The 23,241-nt window shown below is 30.9% G+C and overlaps 1 protein-coding gene across 1 annotated transcript in view; it reads left to right on the forward strand.

Annotated features, from left to right (window-relative positions):
• Positions 1–23,241, forward strand: part of LOC149958548 (protein O-mannosyl-transferase TMTC1-like) — a 168,129-nt gene that overhangs the window by 119,160 nt on the left and 25,728 nt on the right. The window contains exons 9-10 of the mRNA XM_090165914.1: positions 299–469; positions 11,445–11,558. Of these exons, the coding sequence (XP_090022040.1) occupies positions 299–469; positions 11,445–11,558 (285 nt within the window). The remainder of the gene's footprint in view (positions 1–298; positions 470–11,444; positions 11,559–23,241) is intronic.

Raw genomic sequence — 23,241 nt, forward strand, 5'->3', positions numbered from 1 at the left:
AATGTTCGCAAATTTTTACCGCTTCACTCTTTTGGCGCTGCACGTAGGTTCAACCACGATTTCGGAAATTTTTGGAGCCGTTTGATGTAGGTTGCGGAAAAAGTAGCGTAACTTTTTAAATACTTTTCCAATAACTATAAAATTTCAGGGACATAATCATTGATATATTATCTATCATTCTTTTAAAAAACCTAGTAAATTTTGATTTGGTGACAATTCCCCTTTAACATAAAAACATGTGATAATGTCATTACAATTTTCAAATCACTGATGCAATCTATATATTTGTTTCTCGCAGCATCGGCTACTGCATCCTGGTGGCCAGCGGAATGCGCGCCATCTCGGGGCAACGGGCGTCATTCGCCGTTTCGTCGCTGCTGAGAGGGGGCGCCACGCTCTTAATAGCGTTGCTATGGTTACGCAGCGTCCGCCGGAATGAAGATTGGGCCAACCGAGAAACACTCTTCAGGTATGTAAGCGTTCAACATTCTCTCCCAAAATATAATCTCACCGCGCAGTTCAGTTAGAGGTAATGACTAAACGGGTTGAAACGGAATTCACCTGCTAGGTGACAATGAACCGCGACCGATGAAATGATCGCAATCTTATCTTTAATAAATTATTTCTCAGTCCAAATACGGCGTCGGTATTTAAACCAAATAGCACGTTGCACCAATATTTTCCCAAGCGCCACCTATATTTAAAATTTATTAATAACTGCGAAATTCATAACGAATAGTGATTAAAATTCATATTTTACGAATTTCAGTTCCTATTTAAAATAATAACGCAAGTGTTACCAGGTCCAAGAACGTATTCATGTTACTGAGAACGTAAACTCCTCTAAATTTTACCAATTTTATCGCGCCATCTAGTAAAATTCGTAACAATGTTTTCTTTCAAGATATTGAGAATGTCTAGTTAACTCTAAACTGAAAAATGTAATAATATTAACTTGAATAAAATCTTCCAACGATTTCTTGGATTTTTACGCTGCATAGGAACTTCTTTTTAGAATATTACATGACCCTAACTTTTATTCTAGATGTTTTATGTTAAACGGAGTGGTTAGCACTTTCGCCTCGCAGCTAGAGGAGCCGGGTTCGATTTCAGCTTGTGGCACTGGTTGAAAACTCGGAACCACTCCTTCTGCGTAGAGCTTGCAAGTTATCTCTGATTAAAGAGGTTTTCCCTGGAATTCTTCGGTTACCCCTTTCCAGCTGTTGGCTCGCGTAGCCACCTGTTCAGGAATTAAAAGTCGCAAGATGACTTGGGCCTAAATTGGTCCCTTGGGTATTAGCATATGTAACATAGTTACTTATAAGTGTGCCACTAGCTCTATTTCTTCACTAACGGTTTGTTTCACAGATATTGCGTCATCCGTACCCTACGTAATATTTGATGTCATATTTGATGTCATATTTGACGTCATCGAATCTCAAATGCCGATAATGCCGTCGCCCAATTAGCTCTACGTCTGATAAACCGACGGCCATTATTTTAGTAAACAACCAGGTTTGAACAACCAAGGCTTAGGAGCTAAAATGAACTACAATATAGTGTCAAGTTCTGTTAATGTAATTAATTTGCAAATTAATGAAGTACTCGGAGACTCACGTTCTAAAATAAATTTGCATTGTCAAATAAAAGAAGCAGGTTTATTGGAAAAAATAGTTGAAATTCAGGTTAAGCTTTTCTGGCGCATCTACAAGATTGGAGTCTTTGCAGATTCTTTTGAGCCTAGGCCTAACTCTTCTAGGCTTGATATGGGTTTTAATAACGCTGGTGGAATATTCCACTTAGACGATTTTTTCCATTTTCGGAAAGCGATCACTTATTGATTATTTCCCCCAACCTTTTATTTTTTTAAACTACTCATTATTTAACTTTATCCGCACAAACCGAGCGAGTGCCGAATTTATAAATTTCAATAAAGCTACATTGGGCTGACTAAAATTCCGACGCAAAAAATTCCTTCCCAATTTAGAGGTTTTCCATTGGCTTAAATAAATATGTTAGTAGCCAATAGTGTGACTCCCAAAATTACGAGGATGAATAAAAAGTTTAAAATCTAACGTAGTCCACCTTTTTACTGGTTCATAGTGAAACAAACCGTTAGTGAAGATTTTTGAATGGAATAAAGGTACAGTGGCATACTTATGAGTAATTATGTTACATATGGTATTAGCCTATCTGATTATTATTAATTAATAATTTCACAAACGTAGATATTAGTGAAAACCTAATAGTAATGGTTATTTCATCCCCAAAAAGTAATGCGCGTACAATTTATTGAAAAAAATATTTCGATTAGGTAGTCACTCAATAGTTGATTCTGAAATATAATATCGACAAATACATGTACAAAAGAGTTAATTTTATGGGCGCGCGCTCTTGATATATTAGTAGATTGTGGCTCGCGCGATTGTGCACGCGCGTTGAAAATGAAAAATAAAGCGCGCGCTCAAATACTTTAACCATACAACAGAATGTAACCAAATCATGTGACCACCGATGTTTTTCGGAATCACCTATTATGTGATATCCACTGAGTTTTTGTGATTTCATAAAATTGTTCCTAAGTGACTGCCCTTGATAACCTACGATTGTACACCAGATTATTTAAGTGACTATCCTCTCGGGGACTTTTGACAAGCTTTTATAAAAGGTGCATGCACTAATTCAGACCTAAGATGGTGCAAATTTTTAACTTCAGTTACTGAACTAAAGAACTAAAGAATACTGTCGAGAGAACAAAGCGGCGCCATCTACATTAATTTCGGGTACGAATTTAACCACAGGAAAAATTCAAAACCGAAAAGAAAATAAATTAAAAACCACGGACTCAAAAAAATCTATAATTTTATCCTGAAACAGACATCTTAAAAAGTTCAAGAGCAAGCTCAACAAAGTCTTCCCCGCGGGAGGTGAGAAGGGGTCGAAGAAATATTCGCTGGGGTGTGAATTTATCCCCTATTTGCCACCCTTTCTCCTGTAGAAATCCCTGAAGCAAAGTACAAAGTATTCGAGGCGAAAATCGAGCAGGAGTGGGGGCTTTGAACCCCCCCCCCCTCCGTTCCTAAAAAGCCCCTCAAACTCCTAAAAGCTGTCAAGAATCCGCTGAGTTCGAAAAAAAAAAGAACTTGGGAGAAAACAGATTGGGGCATTTTTCTCTCACCCTCTATTAAGAGCTCTCCGAGAAATATATACACACATATATAAATAAATGTATATATATATATATATTATAAATATATGTGATATCGTACGTGTATAGTATTCTAACATAAGTCTGCCACTTCCTATTCTTCAAATGCAAAAGTTTTACTATGAGCTATTCACAAGACGGGCTTCGTCACCGTTTTGCGTCCGCTTGCTCCAGTGTCACACGTAGCTTTGGCAGCGCCTCGCTAGGGGGAGATTTTCCTATAGTGAGGACATCACTCCGTTACTTGCTCGCAATAAAATATTCCCCAAAGTGACAAACTTATGGACTATTATTATAGACTTATGGTTATATATATCTCGCACACATGATACAGTGTGTTTTTCCACCGTCTCTAAAGAGCTTCAAAGAAGCATGCATGCTTAACACATACACACATAGAAGTTGGTGAACTAACATAAATATATATATGTATATATACAGGGTGTCCACTAAAAAACGATCCAGGGCGAATATCTCAGAAACCGTTTTCTCTAGCACTTTAAAATGTTTTATGTTACGTAGCACGTATCCTACCATGATGCGATTGTCTAGCAAATTTCGATAATGTATCGCGACTTGTTTTGGAGTTATTAGCGCTGTCTTGCATTTTTCCCTTTTACGACCTTTGTGATTTTGGTACCAATTTTCTCGACTTACTATTGGTCGAATCCGATCATGTTCACGCTATGTAGGCGTAAAACGTGACGGGGAACACGTTTCTAATTGAACCCAACTTTCTAACACTTACGGTTCTCGAGATAGTTTCTGGATGACCTTGAACCATGGTTCAAGGTCATCGAGGTTATCATTCTTCTTTGGCCCCCTGCACGAGCTACGTAACATAAAAATTTCAAATTCCTAGAGAAAACGGATCGTTTTTTAGTGGACACCCTGTATATATATATGTTTACATGTATATATGTATATATGTATAGATGCATATATGTATATATGTATATATGTATATATGTATATAGGCCTATGTATAGATATAACGACTCTAATGATATCCAAAGAAACATATCGACATAAATAGACACATTGTACCACCCATAAAAAAGTGCTAAAATTGTCTGAATTTTCATTTCTTTAAAATTCTGGAACGGTGATAAAGGTGAGTGGGAAATGTTTCAACACGTTCGGACAGGTTGCAGGAAGCAGTTGCTTTCCGATATTTCCGAACGTTTTCGGAAATGGGGAAACTATTTGACTGTTTATGATTCGAGGGGAAGCTGATATTTGGTATCAGATAAACAAGAAAATAGTAGGTCCAATAATAACCTGTCAAAATTATATCGATTTTAAAGGAAAAATAATTTTCTAAAATTGGAAATAACTTTTATTTCATATAGATAAAGCTGTCTTAGACAAGATTTGTTTTTAAAGAAAGTTTACCTTTTCTACTACATAATATGTCAATTTACATTAATAATGGTATTGTACAATAATACTGGTATTTTAAATTAATAATAGTATTTAACATTAAATATGTTATTGACACATCAATAATGGTATTTTATATTAATAATGGTATTTTATATTGATAATGGTATTTTATATTAATAATGGTATTTTATATTGATAATGGTATTTTATATTAATAATGGTATTTTATATTGATAATGGTATTTTATATTAATAATGGTATTTTATATTAATAATGGTATTTTATATTGATAATGGTATTTTATATTAATAATGGTATTTTATATTAATAATGGTATTTTATATTAATAATGGTATTTTATAATAATAATGGTATTTTATATTAATAATGGTATTTTATATAAATAATGGTATTTTATATTAATAATGGTATTTTATATTAATAATGGTATTTTATATTAATACTGGTATTTTATATTAATAATGGTATTTTATATTAATAATGGTATTTTATATTAATACTGGTATTTTATATTAATAATGGTATTTTATATCAATAATGGTATTTTATATTAATAATGGTATTTAATATTAATAATGGTATTTTATATTAATAATGGTATTTTATATTAATAATGGTATTTTATATTAATAATGGTATTTTATATTAATAATGGTATTTTATATTGATAATGGTATTTTATATTAATAATGGTATTTTATATTGATAATGGTATTTTATATTAATAATGGTATTTTATATTAATAATGGTATTTTATATTAATAATGGTATTTTATATTAATAATGCTATTTTATATTAATAATGCTATTTTATATTAATAATGGTATTTTATATTAATAATGGTATTTTATATAAATAATGGTATTTTATATTAATAATGGTATTTTATATTAATAATGGTATTTTATATTAATACTGGTATTTTATATTAATAATGGTATTTTATATTAATAATGGTATTTTATATTAATACTGTTATTTTATATTAATAATGGTATTTTATATTAATAATGGTATTTTATATTAATAATGGTATTTTATATTAATAATGGTATTTTATATTAATAATGGTATTTTATATTAATAATGGTATTTTATATTAATAATGGTATTTTATATTAATAATGGTATTTTATATTAATAATGGTATTTTATATTAATAATGGTATTTTATATTAATAATGGTATTTTATATTAATAATGGTATTTTATATTAATAATGGTATTTTATATTAATAATGGTATTTTATATTAATAATGGTATTTTATATTAATAATGGTATTTTATATTAATAATGGTATTTTATATTAATAATGGTATTTTATATTAATAATGGTATTTTATATTAATAATGGTATTTTATATTAATAATGGTATTTTATATTAATAATGGTATTTTATATTAATAATGGTATTTTATATTAATAATGGTATTTTATATTAATAATGGTATTTAATATTAATAATGGTATTTTATATTAATAATGGTATTTTATATTAATAATGGTATTTTATATTAATAATGGTATTTTATATTAATAATGGTATTTTATATTAATAATGGTATTTTATATTAATAATGGTATTTTATATTAATAATGTTATTTTATATAAATAATGGTATTTTATATAAATTATGGTATTTTATATTGATAATGGTATTTTATATTGATAATGGTATTTTATATTAATAATGGTATTTTATATTAATAATGGTATTTTATATTAATAATGGTATTTTATATTAATACTGTTATTTTATATTAATAATGGTATTTTATATTAATAATGGTATTTTATATTAATAATGGTATTTTATATTAATAATGGTATTTTATATTAATAATGGTATTTTATATTAATAATGGTATTTTATATTAATAATGGTATTTTATATTAATAATGGTATTTTATATTAATAATGGTATTTTATATTAATAATGGTATTTTATATTAATAATGGTATTTTATATTAATAATGGTATTTTATATTAATAATGGTATTTTATATTAATAATGGTATTTTATATTAATAATGGTATTTTATATTAATAATGGTATTTTATATTAATAATGGTATTTTATATTAATAATGGTATTTTATATTAATAATGGTATTTTATATTAATAATGGTATTTTATATTAATAATGGTATTTTATATTAATAATGGTATTTTATATTAATAATGGTATTTTATATTAATAATGGTATTTTATATTAATAATGGTATTTTATATTAATAATGGTATTTTATATTAATAATGGTATTTTATATTAATAATGGTATTTTATATTAATAATGGTATTTTATATTAATAATGGTATTTTATATTAATAATGGTATTTTATATTAATAATGTTATTTTATATAAATAATGGTATTTTATATAAATTATGGTATTTTATATTGATAATGGTATTTTATATTGATAATGGTATTTTATATTAATAATGGTATTTTATATTAATAATGGTATTTTATATTAATAATGGTATTTTATATTAATAATGGTATTTTATATTAATAATGGTATTTTATATTAATAATGGTATTTTATATTAATAATGTTATTTTATATAAATAATGGTATTTTATATAAATTATGGTATTTTATATTGATAATGGTATTTTATATTAATAATGGTATTTTATATTAATAATGGTATTTTATATATTAATAATGGTATTTTATATTAATAATGGTATTTTACATTAATAATGGTATTTTATATTAATAATGGTATTTTATATTAATAATGGTATTTTATATTAATAATGGTATTTTATATTAATAATGGTATTTTATATTAATAATGGTATTTTATATTAATAATGGTATTTTATATTAATAATGGTATTTTATATTAATAATGGTATTTTATATTAATAATGGTATTTTATATTAATAATGGTATTTTATATTAATAATGGTATTTTATATTAATAATGGTATTTTATATTAATAATGGTATTTTATATTAATAATGGTATTTTATATTAATAATGGTATTTTATATTAATAATGGTATTTTATATTAATAATGGTATTTTATATTAATAATGGTATTTTATATTAATAATGGTATTTTATATTAATAATGTTATTTTATATAAATAATGGTATTTTATATAAATTATGGTATTTTATATTGATAATGGTATTTTATATTGATAATGGTATTTTATATTGATAATGGTATTTTATATTAATAATGGTATTTTATATTAATAATGGTATTTTATATTAATAATGGTATTTTATATTAATAATGGTATTTTATATTAATAATGGTATTTTATATTAATAATGGTATTTTATATTAATAATGTTATTTTATATAAATAATGGTATTTTATATAAATTATGGTATTTTATATTGATAATGGTATTTTATATTAATAATGGTATTTTATATTAATAATGGTATTTTATATATTAATAATGGTATTTTATATTAATAATGGTATTTTACATTAATAATGGTATTTTATATTAATAATGGTATTTTATAATAATAATGGTATTTTATATTAATAATGGTATTTTATATTAATAATGGTATTTTATATTAATAATGGTATGTTATGAAATGAAATGAAATGAAAATCTTTATTTAGAGTGCTTTGCAACAGTTCATAAAGGACCAGCAAGGCAAAACACTGAAATTAGTTATATACATAAACAAGGTATAGAAAGAATCACTTGAAAAATATTTACAAATACAAAGTTAGAAAATGCAGCGATACATTAATTGAAATAGATGCGGTTTACAGGAGAAAAAATTACACAAGATTTAAAATCGATGAATATTTACATGAAAAGATGTCAAATTGAGTGGCATAAGAATTGCATGTCTGTTGCATACGCAAAATAGGGGAAATTGGTTTTGACTTTGTAAACGGAATTTGTTGACGGGTGCTATGAGATGGTATATGGAAGTTTAGGTGGGGGGTTAAGGTAATAACGTTAGAGTGTTTAATCAATTTCCAAAGGAAAATAATTTCGCGTTTGTGTAAGAATAACTGGATCGTTTCCAAGTTTAAGTGGTCTAGGAGGTAAGTGTAATGATACGGTTTGGTCTTGAAAAAGTGTGTATGGGCAAGTTCGATAAATTTGCGTTGCACGCCTTCGATCCTCTCAATCAAGTAGCTGGCACAACCACCCCAAGATAGAGCGTCAAATGTTAATTTCGTTCGCACTAGGCTAAGGTAGAGATTGCGGAAGCTTTTGGCGGAATGCAGTGCCCTCGCCAGGCGTAGGACTCCAAAAAGCAGGCGACGCGAGCGACCGACTGACCAGGAAATTTGTGCATGAAAATAAAGGCCCTGGTCAAAAAAAGTTCCAAGGTCCTTAAGTGTTTTAGTTCTCGGTACATGCTCATTGTTGACATGATAATTGGTCGCGATGGTATTGCATTTCCGTGTGAAAGATATGGCTAGGCTTTTGGAACCGTTGATTAGCAGGTTATTGTTTTCGCACCATTGGTGGATTCCTCTCAGGTCCGATTGTAGGGCTCTGCAGTCCGCAATACTGGTAATGGTTTTATAAATTTTGTTGTAATCAGCAAATTGCTTTACTGATGAGGACTTGACCACTGATGGAAGGTCATTGGCGTAAATATTATAAAAAAAGGGGGCCCAATGAGCTGCCCTGGGGTACTCCGCAGGTAGTGGCATAGGACACGTCAGTCACACATCCGTTGCATTTTAGAATGTTTTTGCGCCCGGACAGGTAATCTTCCACCCATATCGCCGCTGAACCTGCCAGACCGTAGTGTGATAATTTCTTTAAAAGAAGCGGGTGCGAAACTCTGTCAAATGCTTTCGACAAGTCAAGTGACACGACATCAACTTGTCCTTGGCTCAGAACGGTTGGCATCACATCATTCAAGAAGGCAACGTGGTTAGTTTCCACGGAGCGTCCTTGTAAAAAACCGTGCTGACAATCGGTAAAGTTCTGTCGAAACCAATCATATATAGCGGCGTGCATCACAGCGTCAAAGACTTTTGCAAAGCAGCATAAGAGAGAAATCGGGCGATAATTTTTGACATCCCCGGCGTATCCAGATTTAAAGATAGGAGAGACCACCGTCTGCTTCCATAGCGAGGGGAACTTGCCGGTGGATAGTGATAGGTTAAAAATGTGTTTTAGGATAGGGACGAAGATAGCGGCGCATCCCTTTATTATGAATAATGGTATTTTATATTAATAATGGTATGTTATATTAATAATAGTATTTAATATATCTATTATTAATTGGATTTGTGTAATCAAAATAATGTGTAGAAATTTATCAGATTTAAATTTTGAAGCTAAGCCTCGTTCAACAAATTTTTTCTTCAAAACTGGGTTATCAAAAACGAGTTTGGGAATATTTATTACATTTTCACGTAGAAACTTGGTTTTGCACGCATGTTGGCCAAAAAGGTTTTATATGATTCTAGTAAAGAAGTTTCCAATTAATTAGTTAAAAGGCTGCAATAGGTACGCTTAAATTCTTTTAAGGAAATCGTTTAGAGATCTATAGAGTGTGAATTGGGCTCTATAGCCTATGGAGTGTTCTATTGAAAAACCAATTGAAATGTCGGTATAAATTTCTACTAAGTATTAGCTAAATTTTAAATAACAAAATAATGAATTCTGATCAAATTGTAATAAGTCCCTAAAGATACCTGATAAAATATTCCTATAGAGTATTAAAAAAAACTAAGAATTTTAAAGAAAATTCTTAACGACTTACAGAAAAGCGCTAGATTTTTATAGAAACATCTAAAACATATTTTAGAAAAATTACGCATTTGCTAAAATAATCTATTAAACCTTTACCAAATATTCTAAAGACATTTTCACGATTACTAACATTCTATAAATTCGCTTTATTGAAATGTCTATAGTAAGATTTTGTAAAGGGAAGGAGGAGTCAAAATTGAACAATTTTATCAAAAAAGGTTTTTTAAAATTTCCATAAGCAATTTGGCACGGAACAGAAGCTAACTAAACTAAATCACCACACTATAACAAGGAGACTACCCGAGGTGTTTAATTCAGATTTCGTTCAAACGCGTGGTAAGTAGACCTTGTAACTTGATAATCTGGAAAAGAAGGTCAAGAATGAGCTTTCGTTTTGTCATGGCAACCCACAATGTTTTTGACAACTTAAAACCTGATTTTCTCTACCCATATTTCCACAATCTTACCCATATTTAAACAAATTTACCACAATATACCTAATTTAAGTAGATTTACCCAAATTGACAGGTATTGACAACAATTTACCCAAATTGACACGTGCTTACAACAATTTACCCAAATTGACACGTAATTACAACAATTTACCCAAATTGACACGTACTTACAACAATTTACCCAAATTGACATGTACTTACAACAATTTACCCAAATTGACATGTATTTACAACAATTCACTCAAATTAACATGTATTTACAATAATTTACCCATGTATATCTTCGATTTTATCAATTTACTCATGTATATCTTCGATTTTATCAATTTACTCATGTAAATCTTCGATTTTCCCATGTTAATTTCTGTAGAGAAAATAAGGTTTTAAGTTGTCAAAAACATTTTTGGTTGCCATGGCAAAATGAAAGCCCATTCTGTCCACCCTTTTAGGGATTTTCAAAATACATGAAGGTCTACTTACCACCCGAGGTTGAACTAAATCGGAGAATAACCCCTCGGGTAGTCTCCTTGTTGATTAGAAATTATTGAATTTTTAGAAAGGATGATTATTGGTTCTACTAATGAGATGGAGTTCATCATGCAACGTAATCCTTTGACCATTTTTCTGTTTCTGCAGATCGGGACTCCGAAGCACTCCGGACAACGCCAAAATCCACTACAACTTCGCAAACCTCCAGAAGGACAATGGTCAAACCGAACTGGCCGTGGAGCACTACAGAAAAGCGCTTAGGTAAATATCTCACGCACGCTATTTCTATCTCTTCCTCATATGACCAGATCCTTTCCGTCTGCCCTCGTATTTGCTCTAAGGACTTAGTTTCCTACTCAGAGTTGACTCTCATATTTTCGTATATGCTATCACCGTTCCTTCTTTGTGTTAACACGTACAATCATAAGTCTATGAAATTGATTCATAAGTACAGCTCTTATTTAGGAGGAAAGCAGGGTTTGTAACAGCGTTATTATGTGTTACGGGTTACATCGGATTTAGGGTATCTGAATATACTGAAACCTAAATAATAAATTACTTTATCATACAGTTAAAATTTAGGAATTCATTTTATCATTTATAATAAACTGATTCTTACTTTTATAAATTATAATTAAATAAGCTAAACTATAAATGAAATTTAAATAGTTGATAATAGTGTTGTAAGTCGGAAAATTTTCCGCGGAAAATTACCGAGGCCTTTTTTCCGGAAAATTTTCCGTATTTTTCCGAAAAATATTAAAAACGTTTTCATTCCATGATTTGTCTAATATATTGTTTGCAAATTTAAATAAAGCGGCATTTTCACCTCATTTTTTCTAATCTAAAAGTAAAACTAAACCTATAGACTAGTTTAAACTGGTTGAAATGTAACACTATTAATGTTTTGTAGTATGTTTACTGATATTAGTCATTTTAAATCGATAAAAAGTTTAAAACATTAAAAACCCTTGAAAAGTAATTTATGTTTCAATTTTTAATTTTTCCGCAAATCGGAAAATTTTCCGGAAAATTTTCTGGAAATTTTTCCGCATTTTTTTTTCCGGAAAATTAACAACCCTAGTTGATAATATAATTGAGGGGTTTGATTATTTATTCCATGATTTAGAGGGTGCAGTTTGAACAATTGTTACTCCTCGTTACGAGTGAAGAGGGTATCGGATAAGCGGATTTTTTACTTTACGCTATTTGTGACAAGCCCCTTATGACGTCATAATGATAAAATGGCCCTCTAGCGAGCAACTGTCAGACGCAGGAACGAACTTTACGCTATTTGTGACGAGCCCCTTATGTCGTCATAATGAGAAAATGGCCCTCTAGCGAGCAACTGTCAGACGCAGGAACGAACTTTACGCTATTTGTGACGAGCCCCTTATGACGTCATAATGAGAAAATGGCCCTCTAGCGAGCAACTATCAGACGCAGGAACCAACTTTACGCTATTTGTGACCAGCCCCTTATGACGTCATAATGATAAAATGGCCCTCTAGCGAGCAACTGTCAGACGCAGGAATGAACTTTACGCTATTTGTGACCAACCCCTTATGACGTCATAATGAGAAAATGGCCCTCTAGCGAGCAACTATCAGACGCAGGCACCAACTTTACGCTATTTGTGACCAGCCCCTTATGACGTCATAATGATAAAATGGCCTTCTAGCGAGCAACTGTCAGACGCAGGAACGAACTTTACGCTATTTGTGACGAGCCCCTTATGACGTCATAATGAGAAAATGGCCCTCTAGCGAGCAACTATCAGACGCAGGCACCAACTTTACGCTATTTGTGACCAGCCCCTTATGACGTCATAATGATAAAATGGCCCTCTAGCGACCAACTGTCAGACGCAGGAATGAACTTTACGCTATTTGTGACCAACCCCTTATGACGTCATAATGAGAAAATGGCCCTCTAGCGAGCAACTGTCAGACGCAGGAACGAATAGAATGTGATGAACTCCGTTACAGCTAGGAGCAACAAACACAACACCCCACACAAGGAGAACGCAACCCGTCAAAAGTCGTGGATTTTCTTGCGTACATTTTTAATAGGCTAGACGCTTTAGCGCCTGCTGCCGTCGGAAGGGGAAAATTCGGAAATTGTCTTTCCCCCCGCCCGTAAAACGTTCATCGTAAAGGCTCGTGACGCTCGTTCAATGAAATTCGTACACAACCCTTCGTTAGCGTGTTTAAAGGCTAGCTGCGTTCTCCTTGTTTTTGTTGCTTCTAGGTTACAGAGACTGTGTTGAAAATAGATATCAGTAAAACGATGTGATGTATAAGAAATGTCATACTTATGGAACAATATAATAGACTTATGGTAAAATTCCATACAAGCCCCTCGCAACTTAGCGGGCAAATAAATATGACCACACGTGAAAGGGAGTCTAGTCAAGATCGAGTCTTTTCATGGGAGTCGAGGACAAAGGGAATAATTGCAAATATGGGTTTAACGGCGGTACTTACAAACAATGATATCCTAAGATAGATCCAACAGGGTACAAAAAAAGCCTGACGGAAATGCATAAGGCTTTTGGTTCCTTCGGTTAAGGATGTTAAAAAGAAGAAAATATATCCGTTAGTATTCGAGATGGCGCTGTGGGTAACCGAAGTTAAGGACTGTATTAACTGTATTTCAATTCCTAATTATTATTCGAGGCCACAACCAAATGCAAAAGGCCGGTAGATGCCCACCGCCATCTCCTGATCAAAAAATTAAGCTCCAAAAATATTTATTAATGTTAATTGCCGACCACTTTTGTGGCCCCATGTGTCGATTTCACATAATTTAGGACGTTAGACCCTTCCCTATCATTCAGTCAGATTGAAAATAGAAAGAGAATAGCGGGTAACAACTCCTGGTAGCAACTATTTATTCCTAATCACCCTCACAAAATTGATAAATAAATGGGAAATATATTTCTGGGTAATCATTCCTAGTAGCTTTCATTTATTCTTCATCGCGGGTACCAAGTTGAGAAATAGGATAGAAGAACCACGACGCCAAAAGCTCCCAAATTGTTAAGTTACATCGAAAGGTGAAAAAGAATACTAGTTAATAACTCCTAGTGGCGTGTATTTATTCCGGATCACGCCTGCCTCACCAAAACCATCAAAATCACTTCCAAAGCGAGAAGGACATCATTAACCCAATCTCAACTTTATTACAGGGCCTTTCAACAAATTACTATCAGTATAAACGTTGGAAAGCGAACTTCAATAGATAACAGGGGGCGCTAATATAGAGATAATTAAGTTATTAAATCCAATAGGTAATAAAAAGTAAAAAAGCGTGTCGAGATAAAAATGAGAGCGTCGAGTGTCGGATAGATTGGAACTCGTAATAACGCGTCTATTCCAAATCTATAATTGCACTTGTGAATCGCCAGGGGGCGTCACTTGTAGCTGAGTCGAAGGGGGTAGGGAGGTCAGTGCGGGGAAGAATACGATGAAAACGATCCAAGCGATTGATTTTTCACGCTCTCAGTTGGAGTTCGTCCCTCCTTCTTGTTCGAGTTGCCATGGATTTTTCATTACGACGTTATAAAAATGATCGAGCGGCTTTCAATCGACTTCCAACAAAAAAAGAGTGTGAGAGAAAGTAGACTATATGAACTTTAACTTTTACATACAAGTCGCTGGCCCTCCAAACCATGATCCTTCAAACTAGCCTCTCCGTGATGCACCAAGCGTTTCTATAAATCCGTTTCTACAAAATATTTTCGGTAGGTCGGTTACCAGATTAGCCTGACTAGCCAAAGAAACCCTTTTCAAACCTTACTCAAGACAAGAAAAGTCAAATAGATTCGACTTTACAAAAGCATTTTTTCGTCAATATAAAAATGTTTCACTAGGCCTAACAATTTTTTTTAATATACAAGTATCTAGAAATTAACGAAATCTGCGTCGATATAAAAATGAATCACTAGGCCTAACCTCTGGGTCGATATAAAAATTATTAACTAGGCCTAACGTCTGCGTCGATCTAAAAATGTTTCACTAGGCCTAACATCTGCGTCGATATAAAAATGTTTCACTAGGCCTAACGTCTGCGTTGATATAACAATGTTTCACTAGGCCTAACGTCTGCGTCGGTATAAAAATGTTTCACTAGGCCTAACGTCGGTGTCGATATAAAAATGTTTCACTAGGCCTAACGTCTGCGTCGGTATAAAAATGTTTCACTAGGCCTAACGTCGGTGTCGATATAAAAATGTTTCACTAGGCCTAACGTCTGCGTCGATATAAAAATGAATCACTAGGCCTAACCTCTGCGTCGATATAAAAATTATTAACTAGGCCTAACGTCTGCGTCGATCTAAAAATGTTTCACTAGGCCTAACATCTGTGTCGATATAAAAATGTTTCACTAGGCCTAACGTCTGCGTCGATCTAAAAATGTTTCACTAGGCCTAACATCTGCGTCGATATAAAAATGTTTCACTAGGCCTAACGTCTGCGTTGATATAACAATGTTTCACTAGGCCTAACGTCTGCGTCGGTATAAAAATGTTTCACTAGGCCTAACGTCGGTGTCGATATAAAAATGTTTCACTAGGCCTAACGTCGGTGTCGATATAAAAATGTTTCACTAGGCCTAACGTCTACGTCGATAAAAAAATGTTTCACTAGGCCTTAATTCTGCATCTACATAAAAATGTTTCACTAGGCCAATTTTTATACCAATCTTTATAAGAACTGATGAGGTTGGTTTTATTTAATTTCATAGGTTATAGCTTAAAATCGATTCAGAACAAATTTAATAATTATTAGTTAAATTATTTTATGAAAGTTACTCAACAGAGGAGTTTTATTAAATACTTTAGCCATTCCTTTTGACACTTATAGCGCCTAATAGATAAGGATTTTATATCACTTATTACAGTTGCGATTAATTAATTAATTGATATACAATGTTAAGAAAGTGCAGCTTTTTACCCTGATTAGAGACTTCTATTAGGGACTGACTCTAGCTTATCCCATTTGGTGGTATTATCGTTGGCGTTTACCTAGAATTGTAAGTTGGAAAATTTAGCATCGAAAATTTTCCGTAAAATTACCCAGAAAACGTTTCCGCATTTTTCCGAAAAATAGAAAGAAAAAGGTTTTATTAGCCTAGTATTGTTCGAAAATTTAAATTCCCCGTCATTTTCGCCTAATTTGGTTGAAATCCAAAGTAAAACTAAACCTCTAGACTAGTCTAGAATAAAAACCCTGAAAAATTAATATATGTTGCAATTTTTTAATTTTCCGCCGCATTTTGGAAATTTTTCGAAATATCATCGCAATTAATTTTTCGTAAAATTGACAAGTCTATATCAAATATTCTTATAAGTTTCGAGTTTTTCTATGTACAAATTTATTGATCACTAAGCTAGAGGTCGGGGACGGTTAATCATTATCCATGTTTAAATTGATTTTTTTCGGGAAAAAAATGTAAACAAAGAAATTTTCCGGTTAATATTTCGGGAAATGAAAAAAAAACCTGTATTATTCGGAAAATTTGAGCTTTTTATCGAAAAAAACGTCGTTTTTCCGATTAATGTTACAAATTTATCAAATAATTAATCGGATAATACAGAAATATAAATTACTTGATCAAAACATTTTACGAATAATTTTGAGAGCTTTATCTATTGAATAAAAGTTAACCATCCCCGACCTCTAAAAATTAACAACTCTATATCAAATATTCTTATAAGTTTCGAGTTTTTCTATGTACACATTTATTGATCACTAAGCTATGTCACTAGCTTCTCAAGACCTAAAGCAGTAGGTTTTTTATTTGAGAAAACAACCAATGATGAGGAGTGTTCAAAAATAAATGTGGCTTGTGGCTAATGGAGAAACTATATTTTTAGTAACGTACTGTATGTACATAGTTTTCTTTTCTAAAAGGACCACACACTCTTTAATGGAAGCCATTTAAAAGTCGCCGCTTTGTGCGTAACAGGGTGTGTACGATGTTTAGAGTGAGCTTCAAAGCGCCATATTTTAAATTCCGCACCATTAACCCGAGATCAAAAGAACATCAAACTCGGGAAATATCATAACTTGTAAGGGTAAACCTAAAATGTATAAGGCCGAACAGAGGATGTGCCGATAGCACCCTGCTCGCCTCGTGACTTCCCGAAGAAAAACCACGCCCTCTGCTCTCCTGATAAAAGGGACGACACTCCGGTTCTCTTCGTGGATAATATATTCTGGGAATCATAGTTGTCGGTCCAAATTCTTTATTTAATTTAATACATTCTTGTATAAACTTAATCGCGGGTCTAACAGTAATGACTTTTTGTATAAAGAAAACGTTTCAAGCCAAATTAAGATCTGGTACGCGTGCCTTTCCCTTAGTTATTTTTTAATTAAGAAACGTGGCAGGAATATCTTTCGAGAAATGGTCCCGGTACTCCTCTTCAGTACATCGGATGTTGTTAAAAATATTTTCGAAATAATTTACGTAAGAAACGGAAATCGAAAAATTTAATTTTCTAGAAACTTGAAATCCGTTAATGAAGTGTCAAACGTAACATCTAAATCAAATTCTGTGTTTGAGGAAATTATTTTTTAAAGTTGCCATTGCGCACGGATATTTAAATTTTAATGTTTATTCAACTAAGCATCTCATCGTGTAATAGTGGAGGTGATATAGTACATATCAGGGATCCATACCTCAACTTGGAATGCTTATCGCGGCAGATTTTCGTCTCGATGTGGCTGACGGTTTTATTGACGTCACTATGTTAACTTAACAAACTACAACGTGAGAGGGGAGCACGCGCAAAGGGATTTTTTTCTCTCGTAGGTGGGGCCAAAGCCGTCAGAGTGATCTTACCTTACGCGATACGCCAGGATAAGTATTCTAAGTATAGAGGTATGGATTCCAGTGCAAATATATAGTGGGTAAGTGATTTTTGATATTTATACGAATTAGAGGTCGGCGGAACAAATAAATTAACCGCAAAAATTTCAATTAATCATTAAAATTAGTATTATTTGTTTTATACGAATAAATTATACGATTAAACAACGATTTAACATGCAAAATTAATCATTTTTTTCGAATATTTCTGAATAATTCTCGGTTATGGATAAATATAAACAATCGTATAATTTCTTATTCAAACGCCGACCTCTAATACGAACCAGAAATAAAAGGAAATACAAAGAATACAAAAAATGCTTAAAGGTAGAAAGATCAATAATTATATTTTCGACTTAATTTTCAATTTTTTTAATAACATTACCAAATACACTAAATTGGGCGAGAACAAGGTAACTTTACGTAAAGATGGCTAACCTGACCTTAGAGAACCTAACATAGATTAAATAAGTTCAACCAATCACAGCCAGACCAGAAACTAACCTATACCAACCTAACATTAAACAAATTAGCCCTACCTAACCCAACAAAACCTAAACTATCCTAACCCAACCTAGCCGATTCTAAGCTTATCCAAAGCAACTTTATCTAACCTTATCTAACCTAACCAAGAATACTAAAAAATTCAAAAGGTAGAAAAGTATGTAGAAAAATCTTAGGTGGGAAAGCTAAGCCTTAGAAGAATTTCAAAAAATAATAACACGTACCAAGCTACAAAAATCAATAGGTCTTTAACTTAAAAACAAATTAAAAGAGTGTAGAAATTTGCCTGAATTTTCAACAGTAGACCGGGTCACCTCATTTTGGGCTCAACAGCACAGCGCAGGGACTCTGGCGTTCGACTTACAAATCGTAACGAGAAGCTAAGACTAACAGTGATATTAAATCTTTATGCTTTATGATATGCTTAAAATCATTTAGGGTTTAGATATTTTACCCCTTATATGACAGACAAATAGTTTTAAAGAAAAAAACAAATGCATTTATTTCTAGAGTTTTTTCAGTAGTACAATGATATTATTTCTGGAGTTTCTTCAGTAGTACAATGATATTATTTATGTAGTTTCTTCAGTAGTACAATGATATTATGTATGTAGTTTCTTCAGTAGTAGAATGATATTATTTCTGTAGTTTCTTCAGTAGTACAATGATATAAAAATTCAAATTTTATCTTATTCTTTTCAACGCACTCGCGAAAAACCATGTTTATAGATTTTCATTGAAAAATTAAAAAAATTCAGATTTTATCTTATTATTTTCAAAAGCACTCGCAAAAAACCATGTTTATCGATTTTCATTGAAAAATTAAAAAAACTCAGATTTTATCTTATTATTTTCAAAAGCACTCGCAAAAAACCATGATTATCGAGTTTCATTGAATAATTATAGAAATTCAAATTTATATTACTTACAACATTTCCATGGAAAATATATAAACCTTCTCTACTCTATGGAGATTCTATTTTGCAATGCAAACATTTTATTTTATTTTTTTCAGCTAGGCTAATACCACCGTATCGATCCTTCGGGAATTCAAGTAGAGGTCGGTGATGGTTAACTTTTATTCAATAGATAAAGCTCTCAAAATTATTCGTAAAATGTTTTGATCAAGTAATTTATATTTCTGTATTATCCGATTAATTTTTTGATAAATTTGTAAAACTAATCGGAAAACGACGTTTTTTTCGATAAAAAGCTCAAAATACATATTTTAATCAATTTCCGAAATATTAACCGGTAAATTTGTTTGTTTTAATTTTTTTCCCAAAAAAAATCAATTTAAACATGGATAATGATTAACCGTCCCCGACCTCTAGGAATTGTACTCTTTAGGCTTAGTTTCTCTTTTAGATATAACAGTCGCCAACTAGATTTCGCGCACGGTACTGATGAGTTCCAAATAGAACGAAACCGGTCTACCGTTGGAATTTCTGGCTATTTTATTTAGTTTTTATGTAGTTTATTACTCGAAGATCTATTTGATCCGAGATTCGCTCGAAGACCTATCGGTACGAGTTATTGGTAAGTTTTTTAATTTCTTCAAATTTGTTTAGGATTTAGATATATTATTCCTTTTAATTATGGACTATACTACTTTTTCGCGTATTTTATCATCGTACTCTTTAGATATTGCACTAAAAAGGATTGTACATATTTTAAACTTTCCACTGGAATATCACATAGTGGTGTATTCCAAATTCAGAATTAAAAAAACTGGGTGGATCACTTTCTGAATATTTTAACTTTAAAATTTATTTATTTTTCAGGAAAGTAGAATTATTTATTACAAATATCTTTTATTAAATACGTGTGTCAGAGTGAATTAATGGAAACCAATAAAAGACCAACGTAACAGTAACATCAACAGTAAATTGACGGATAAAATGTCTAACTTAGATCGGCTAAAGCGTACACTCTAAGAAATAAGCATTTAGGTAGCCTTCATATTTTAATACCGCCTTTCAATTTTGATTGTTTTTTCAAAATGATTTTCAAATTTAAGATTCAACATTCAATTTTTATTTTTCCTTCATAAATACATTCAAATTTATGATTCAACATTCAACTTTGATTTTTCCTTCATAAATATATTCAAATTTAAGATTCAACATTCAATTTTGATTTTTCCTTCATAAATATATTCAAATTTAAGATTCAACATTCAATTTTGATTTTTCCTTCATAAATATATTCAAATTTAAGATTCAACATTCAATTTTGAAAAAAAAAACCAGCATATGCGTTCAGATTTAACAGCTACCATTCAATTTTGATCACGCTTTCTCAAAGCGTTCAAATGTAATTTCCTACATTAAATTTTATGAAAAAAATTAATATTATGATGAAAAATACTCCAAACTAGTGTGTAATAATTAAGTAAAATAACTTGATTACGATTGTCAGTACTCTATAAAAACATTTTAATGTTAAAAACGTGCTCGGCATAGTGGCGTGTACGCCGCCGTTCTCAAACGCTACAAACAAGTCTAATTTGTCTAATTTAGACTTGTTTGTACTGTTTGAACATATTCTTATTTTTGATTTCGAGAACATCGCCCATATCTGCTGACGGAGATTTTATCAAAACTCTGCCGCGGTAAAAAAACGTATTGCAAAACTAACTCTTAAGTTACAAAATTATATATATTATATATATTATATATATTTTACAATTTTTGACAGCTGTATCATTCTCTATTTAAAATATATCAGAATTTGATTAAATCTAATCAAATTATAATAATTACTTATTTGGCAAATAGAACTCAAATTTAGTTTAAACTTTTTCATTTATGGGTTCTTTGTTTTAAACTTAGGGATTGAGAGCTTTGGATAGAAGCCGTATACCCGTAAGCGTCACCCTGCCTAAAACTATAAATTTACAACTAGATTATTTTTTTCATACTGTAAATGTTTCTTAAGGGCTTTGTGGGGTGATAAAAGAGTTGGCAAAAAATTGGAAGTGTGTGTATGGCTTCCTTGGAAACAGACACCCGGACTACCGTTTTTTTTTGTTAGGATACACGAACATGTACCTGAAAAATTAGATCAGGGAACCAGATTTAATTAAATAACATAAAGTATTTTTATAAGCAGTATTATTTTTTTGGAATTAGTTAACTGGTTGTTATTGAAATAATGATAAGGAATAATTTAGTTTATATTTATTTTTGAAAATTAAAGAATTGATTTTCAAATAATTACAGTATTTAATTTCTTATTTTTTTAAAATTAGTGGATTGTTTTTTTTAAATAATTATAAGAAATAAATTCTTTTTAAAAAATCAAAATTAATTTTTGCAATTCGGAATTAATATTTGGAAAATTATGTGTTTAATTTTAACTATATAAAATAATTTTTATTTATCGGAATTTACTTTTAACATTTGAAATTAAAATATTGGAACGTCATATGATAGAATGTTAGTCAAATAATGGGTTTTTTAAATTATCAAAAATTAATTTTATTTAAATTATCGGATATTTTTCAAATTATCAAAAATAAGGTTATTTATAATACGGAATATATTTTTTGTTAACTATCGAACAATTTGGAATTATCGGAAATAATGTTTTTAAGTTTTGGAAAAAAATGTGATTTTAACTAAATTATTTTTAAATATATCTTCAGAAAATTAAGTTACTCGGTCAAAGTAGATTCTAATCTCTCCTTGTATTAAAAAAAAACTTTAAAAAATTGATTTTCGATAAGCTAAAAACTCAATTTTCTGAGGAAAAAAAAGCTTTTTTTTTAGGTAAACGTTAGACTTGGATTGTTAAAATACTTTAGGATTTCCCGTTCGATATAAGAATATTCAACGAAATACAAAACTTATGTTACCCCAAAACGAGGCATTCTATGCAAAGTGTGTAAGAGAAAGTTTGCCTTTAAAATTTTCAACGAGATTTTTTCCAGGCATAAGCAAACTTTTTGAATTGTTTGAGCGACGTATTAGTGAGGTTAAGGCAAAAGCTGTTCACTTTTCAACCGTAACTTCAGATAACACTGACAGCGTTACCAAGTAAGCTTGACGTAACGTCAACGAGGTATTGCGTGAGGCTAGAGCATTACTCGCTTCACGACGATGGTTTCTTAATCTCTGTTTGGCCTAGGGTGGACATCGGGGTGAACAGGCAAATATTTAAAATAAAAAAATATAACGACTATATGCAAAACGTTATTTTTGCTGAGTTTTTATGGTTTGGTAAAACATCAAGAAATAGTTTCTATTTGCAGTGACTTTTCGGGTCTAAAAGCGTATAAAAAGAGTGAACCAACTATTTGAAAAACTATACAACTTATGTAAATTTAATCAAAAACGTATTTATGCTACTGAGAACGTACGAGAGTGGTTTTTAGGCTCCCTAGCATGATCTACTACCGAAGCTCAACTTTCTAAAACGCAATCTAGAATCAAAAATATGAATGTTTTTAATTATACGAAATTCTTGACGTGTAACTCATAACTTATAAAATTAGCGAATAAGAAGATTAGTCCATTATGAAAAGGGATAATAAAGCTAAGCCCTAAACAAATTTGAA

Source organism: Leiobunum rupestre, chromosome 2 (assembly GCF_980474605.1).
Source record: "Leiobunum rupestre chromosome 2, qqLeiRupe1.1.hap1, whole genome shotgun sequence".
Lineage (NCBI taxonomy): Eukaryota > Metazoa > Arthropoda > Arachnida > Opiliones > Sclerosomatidae > Leiobunum > Leiobunum rupestre.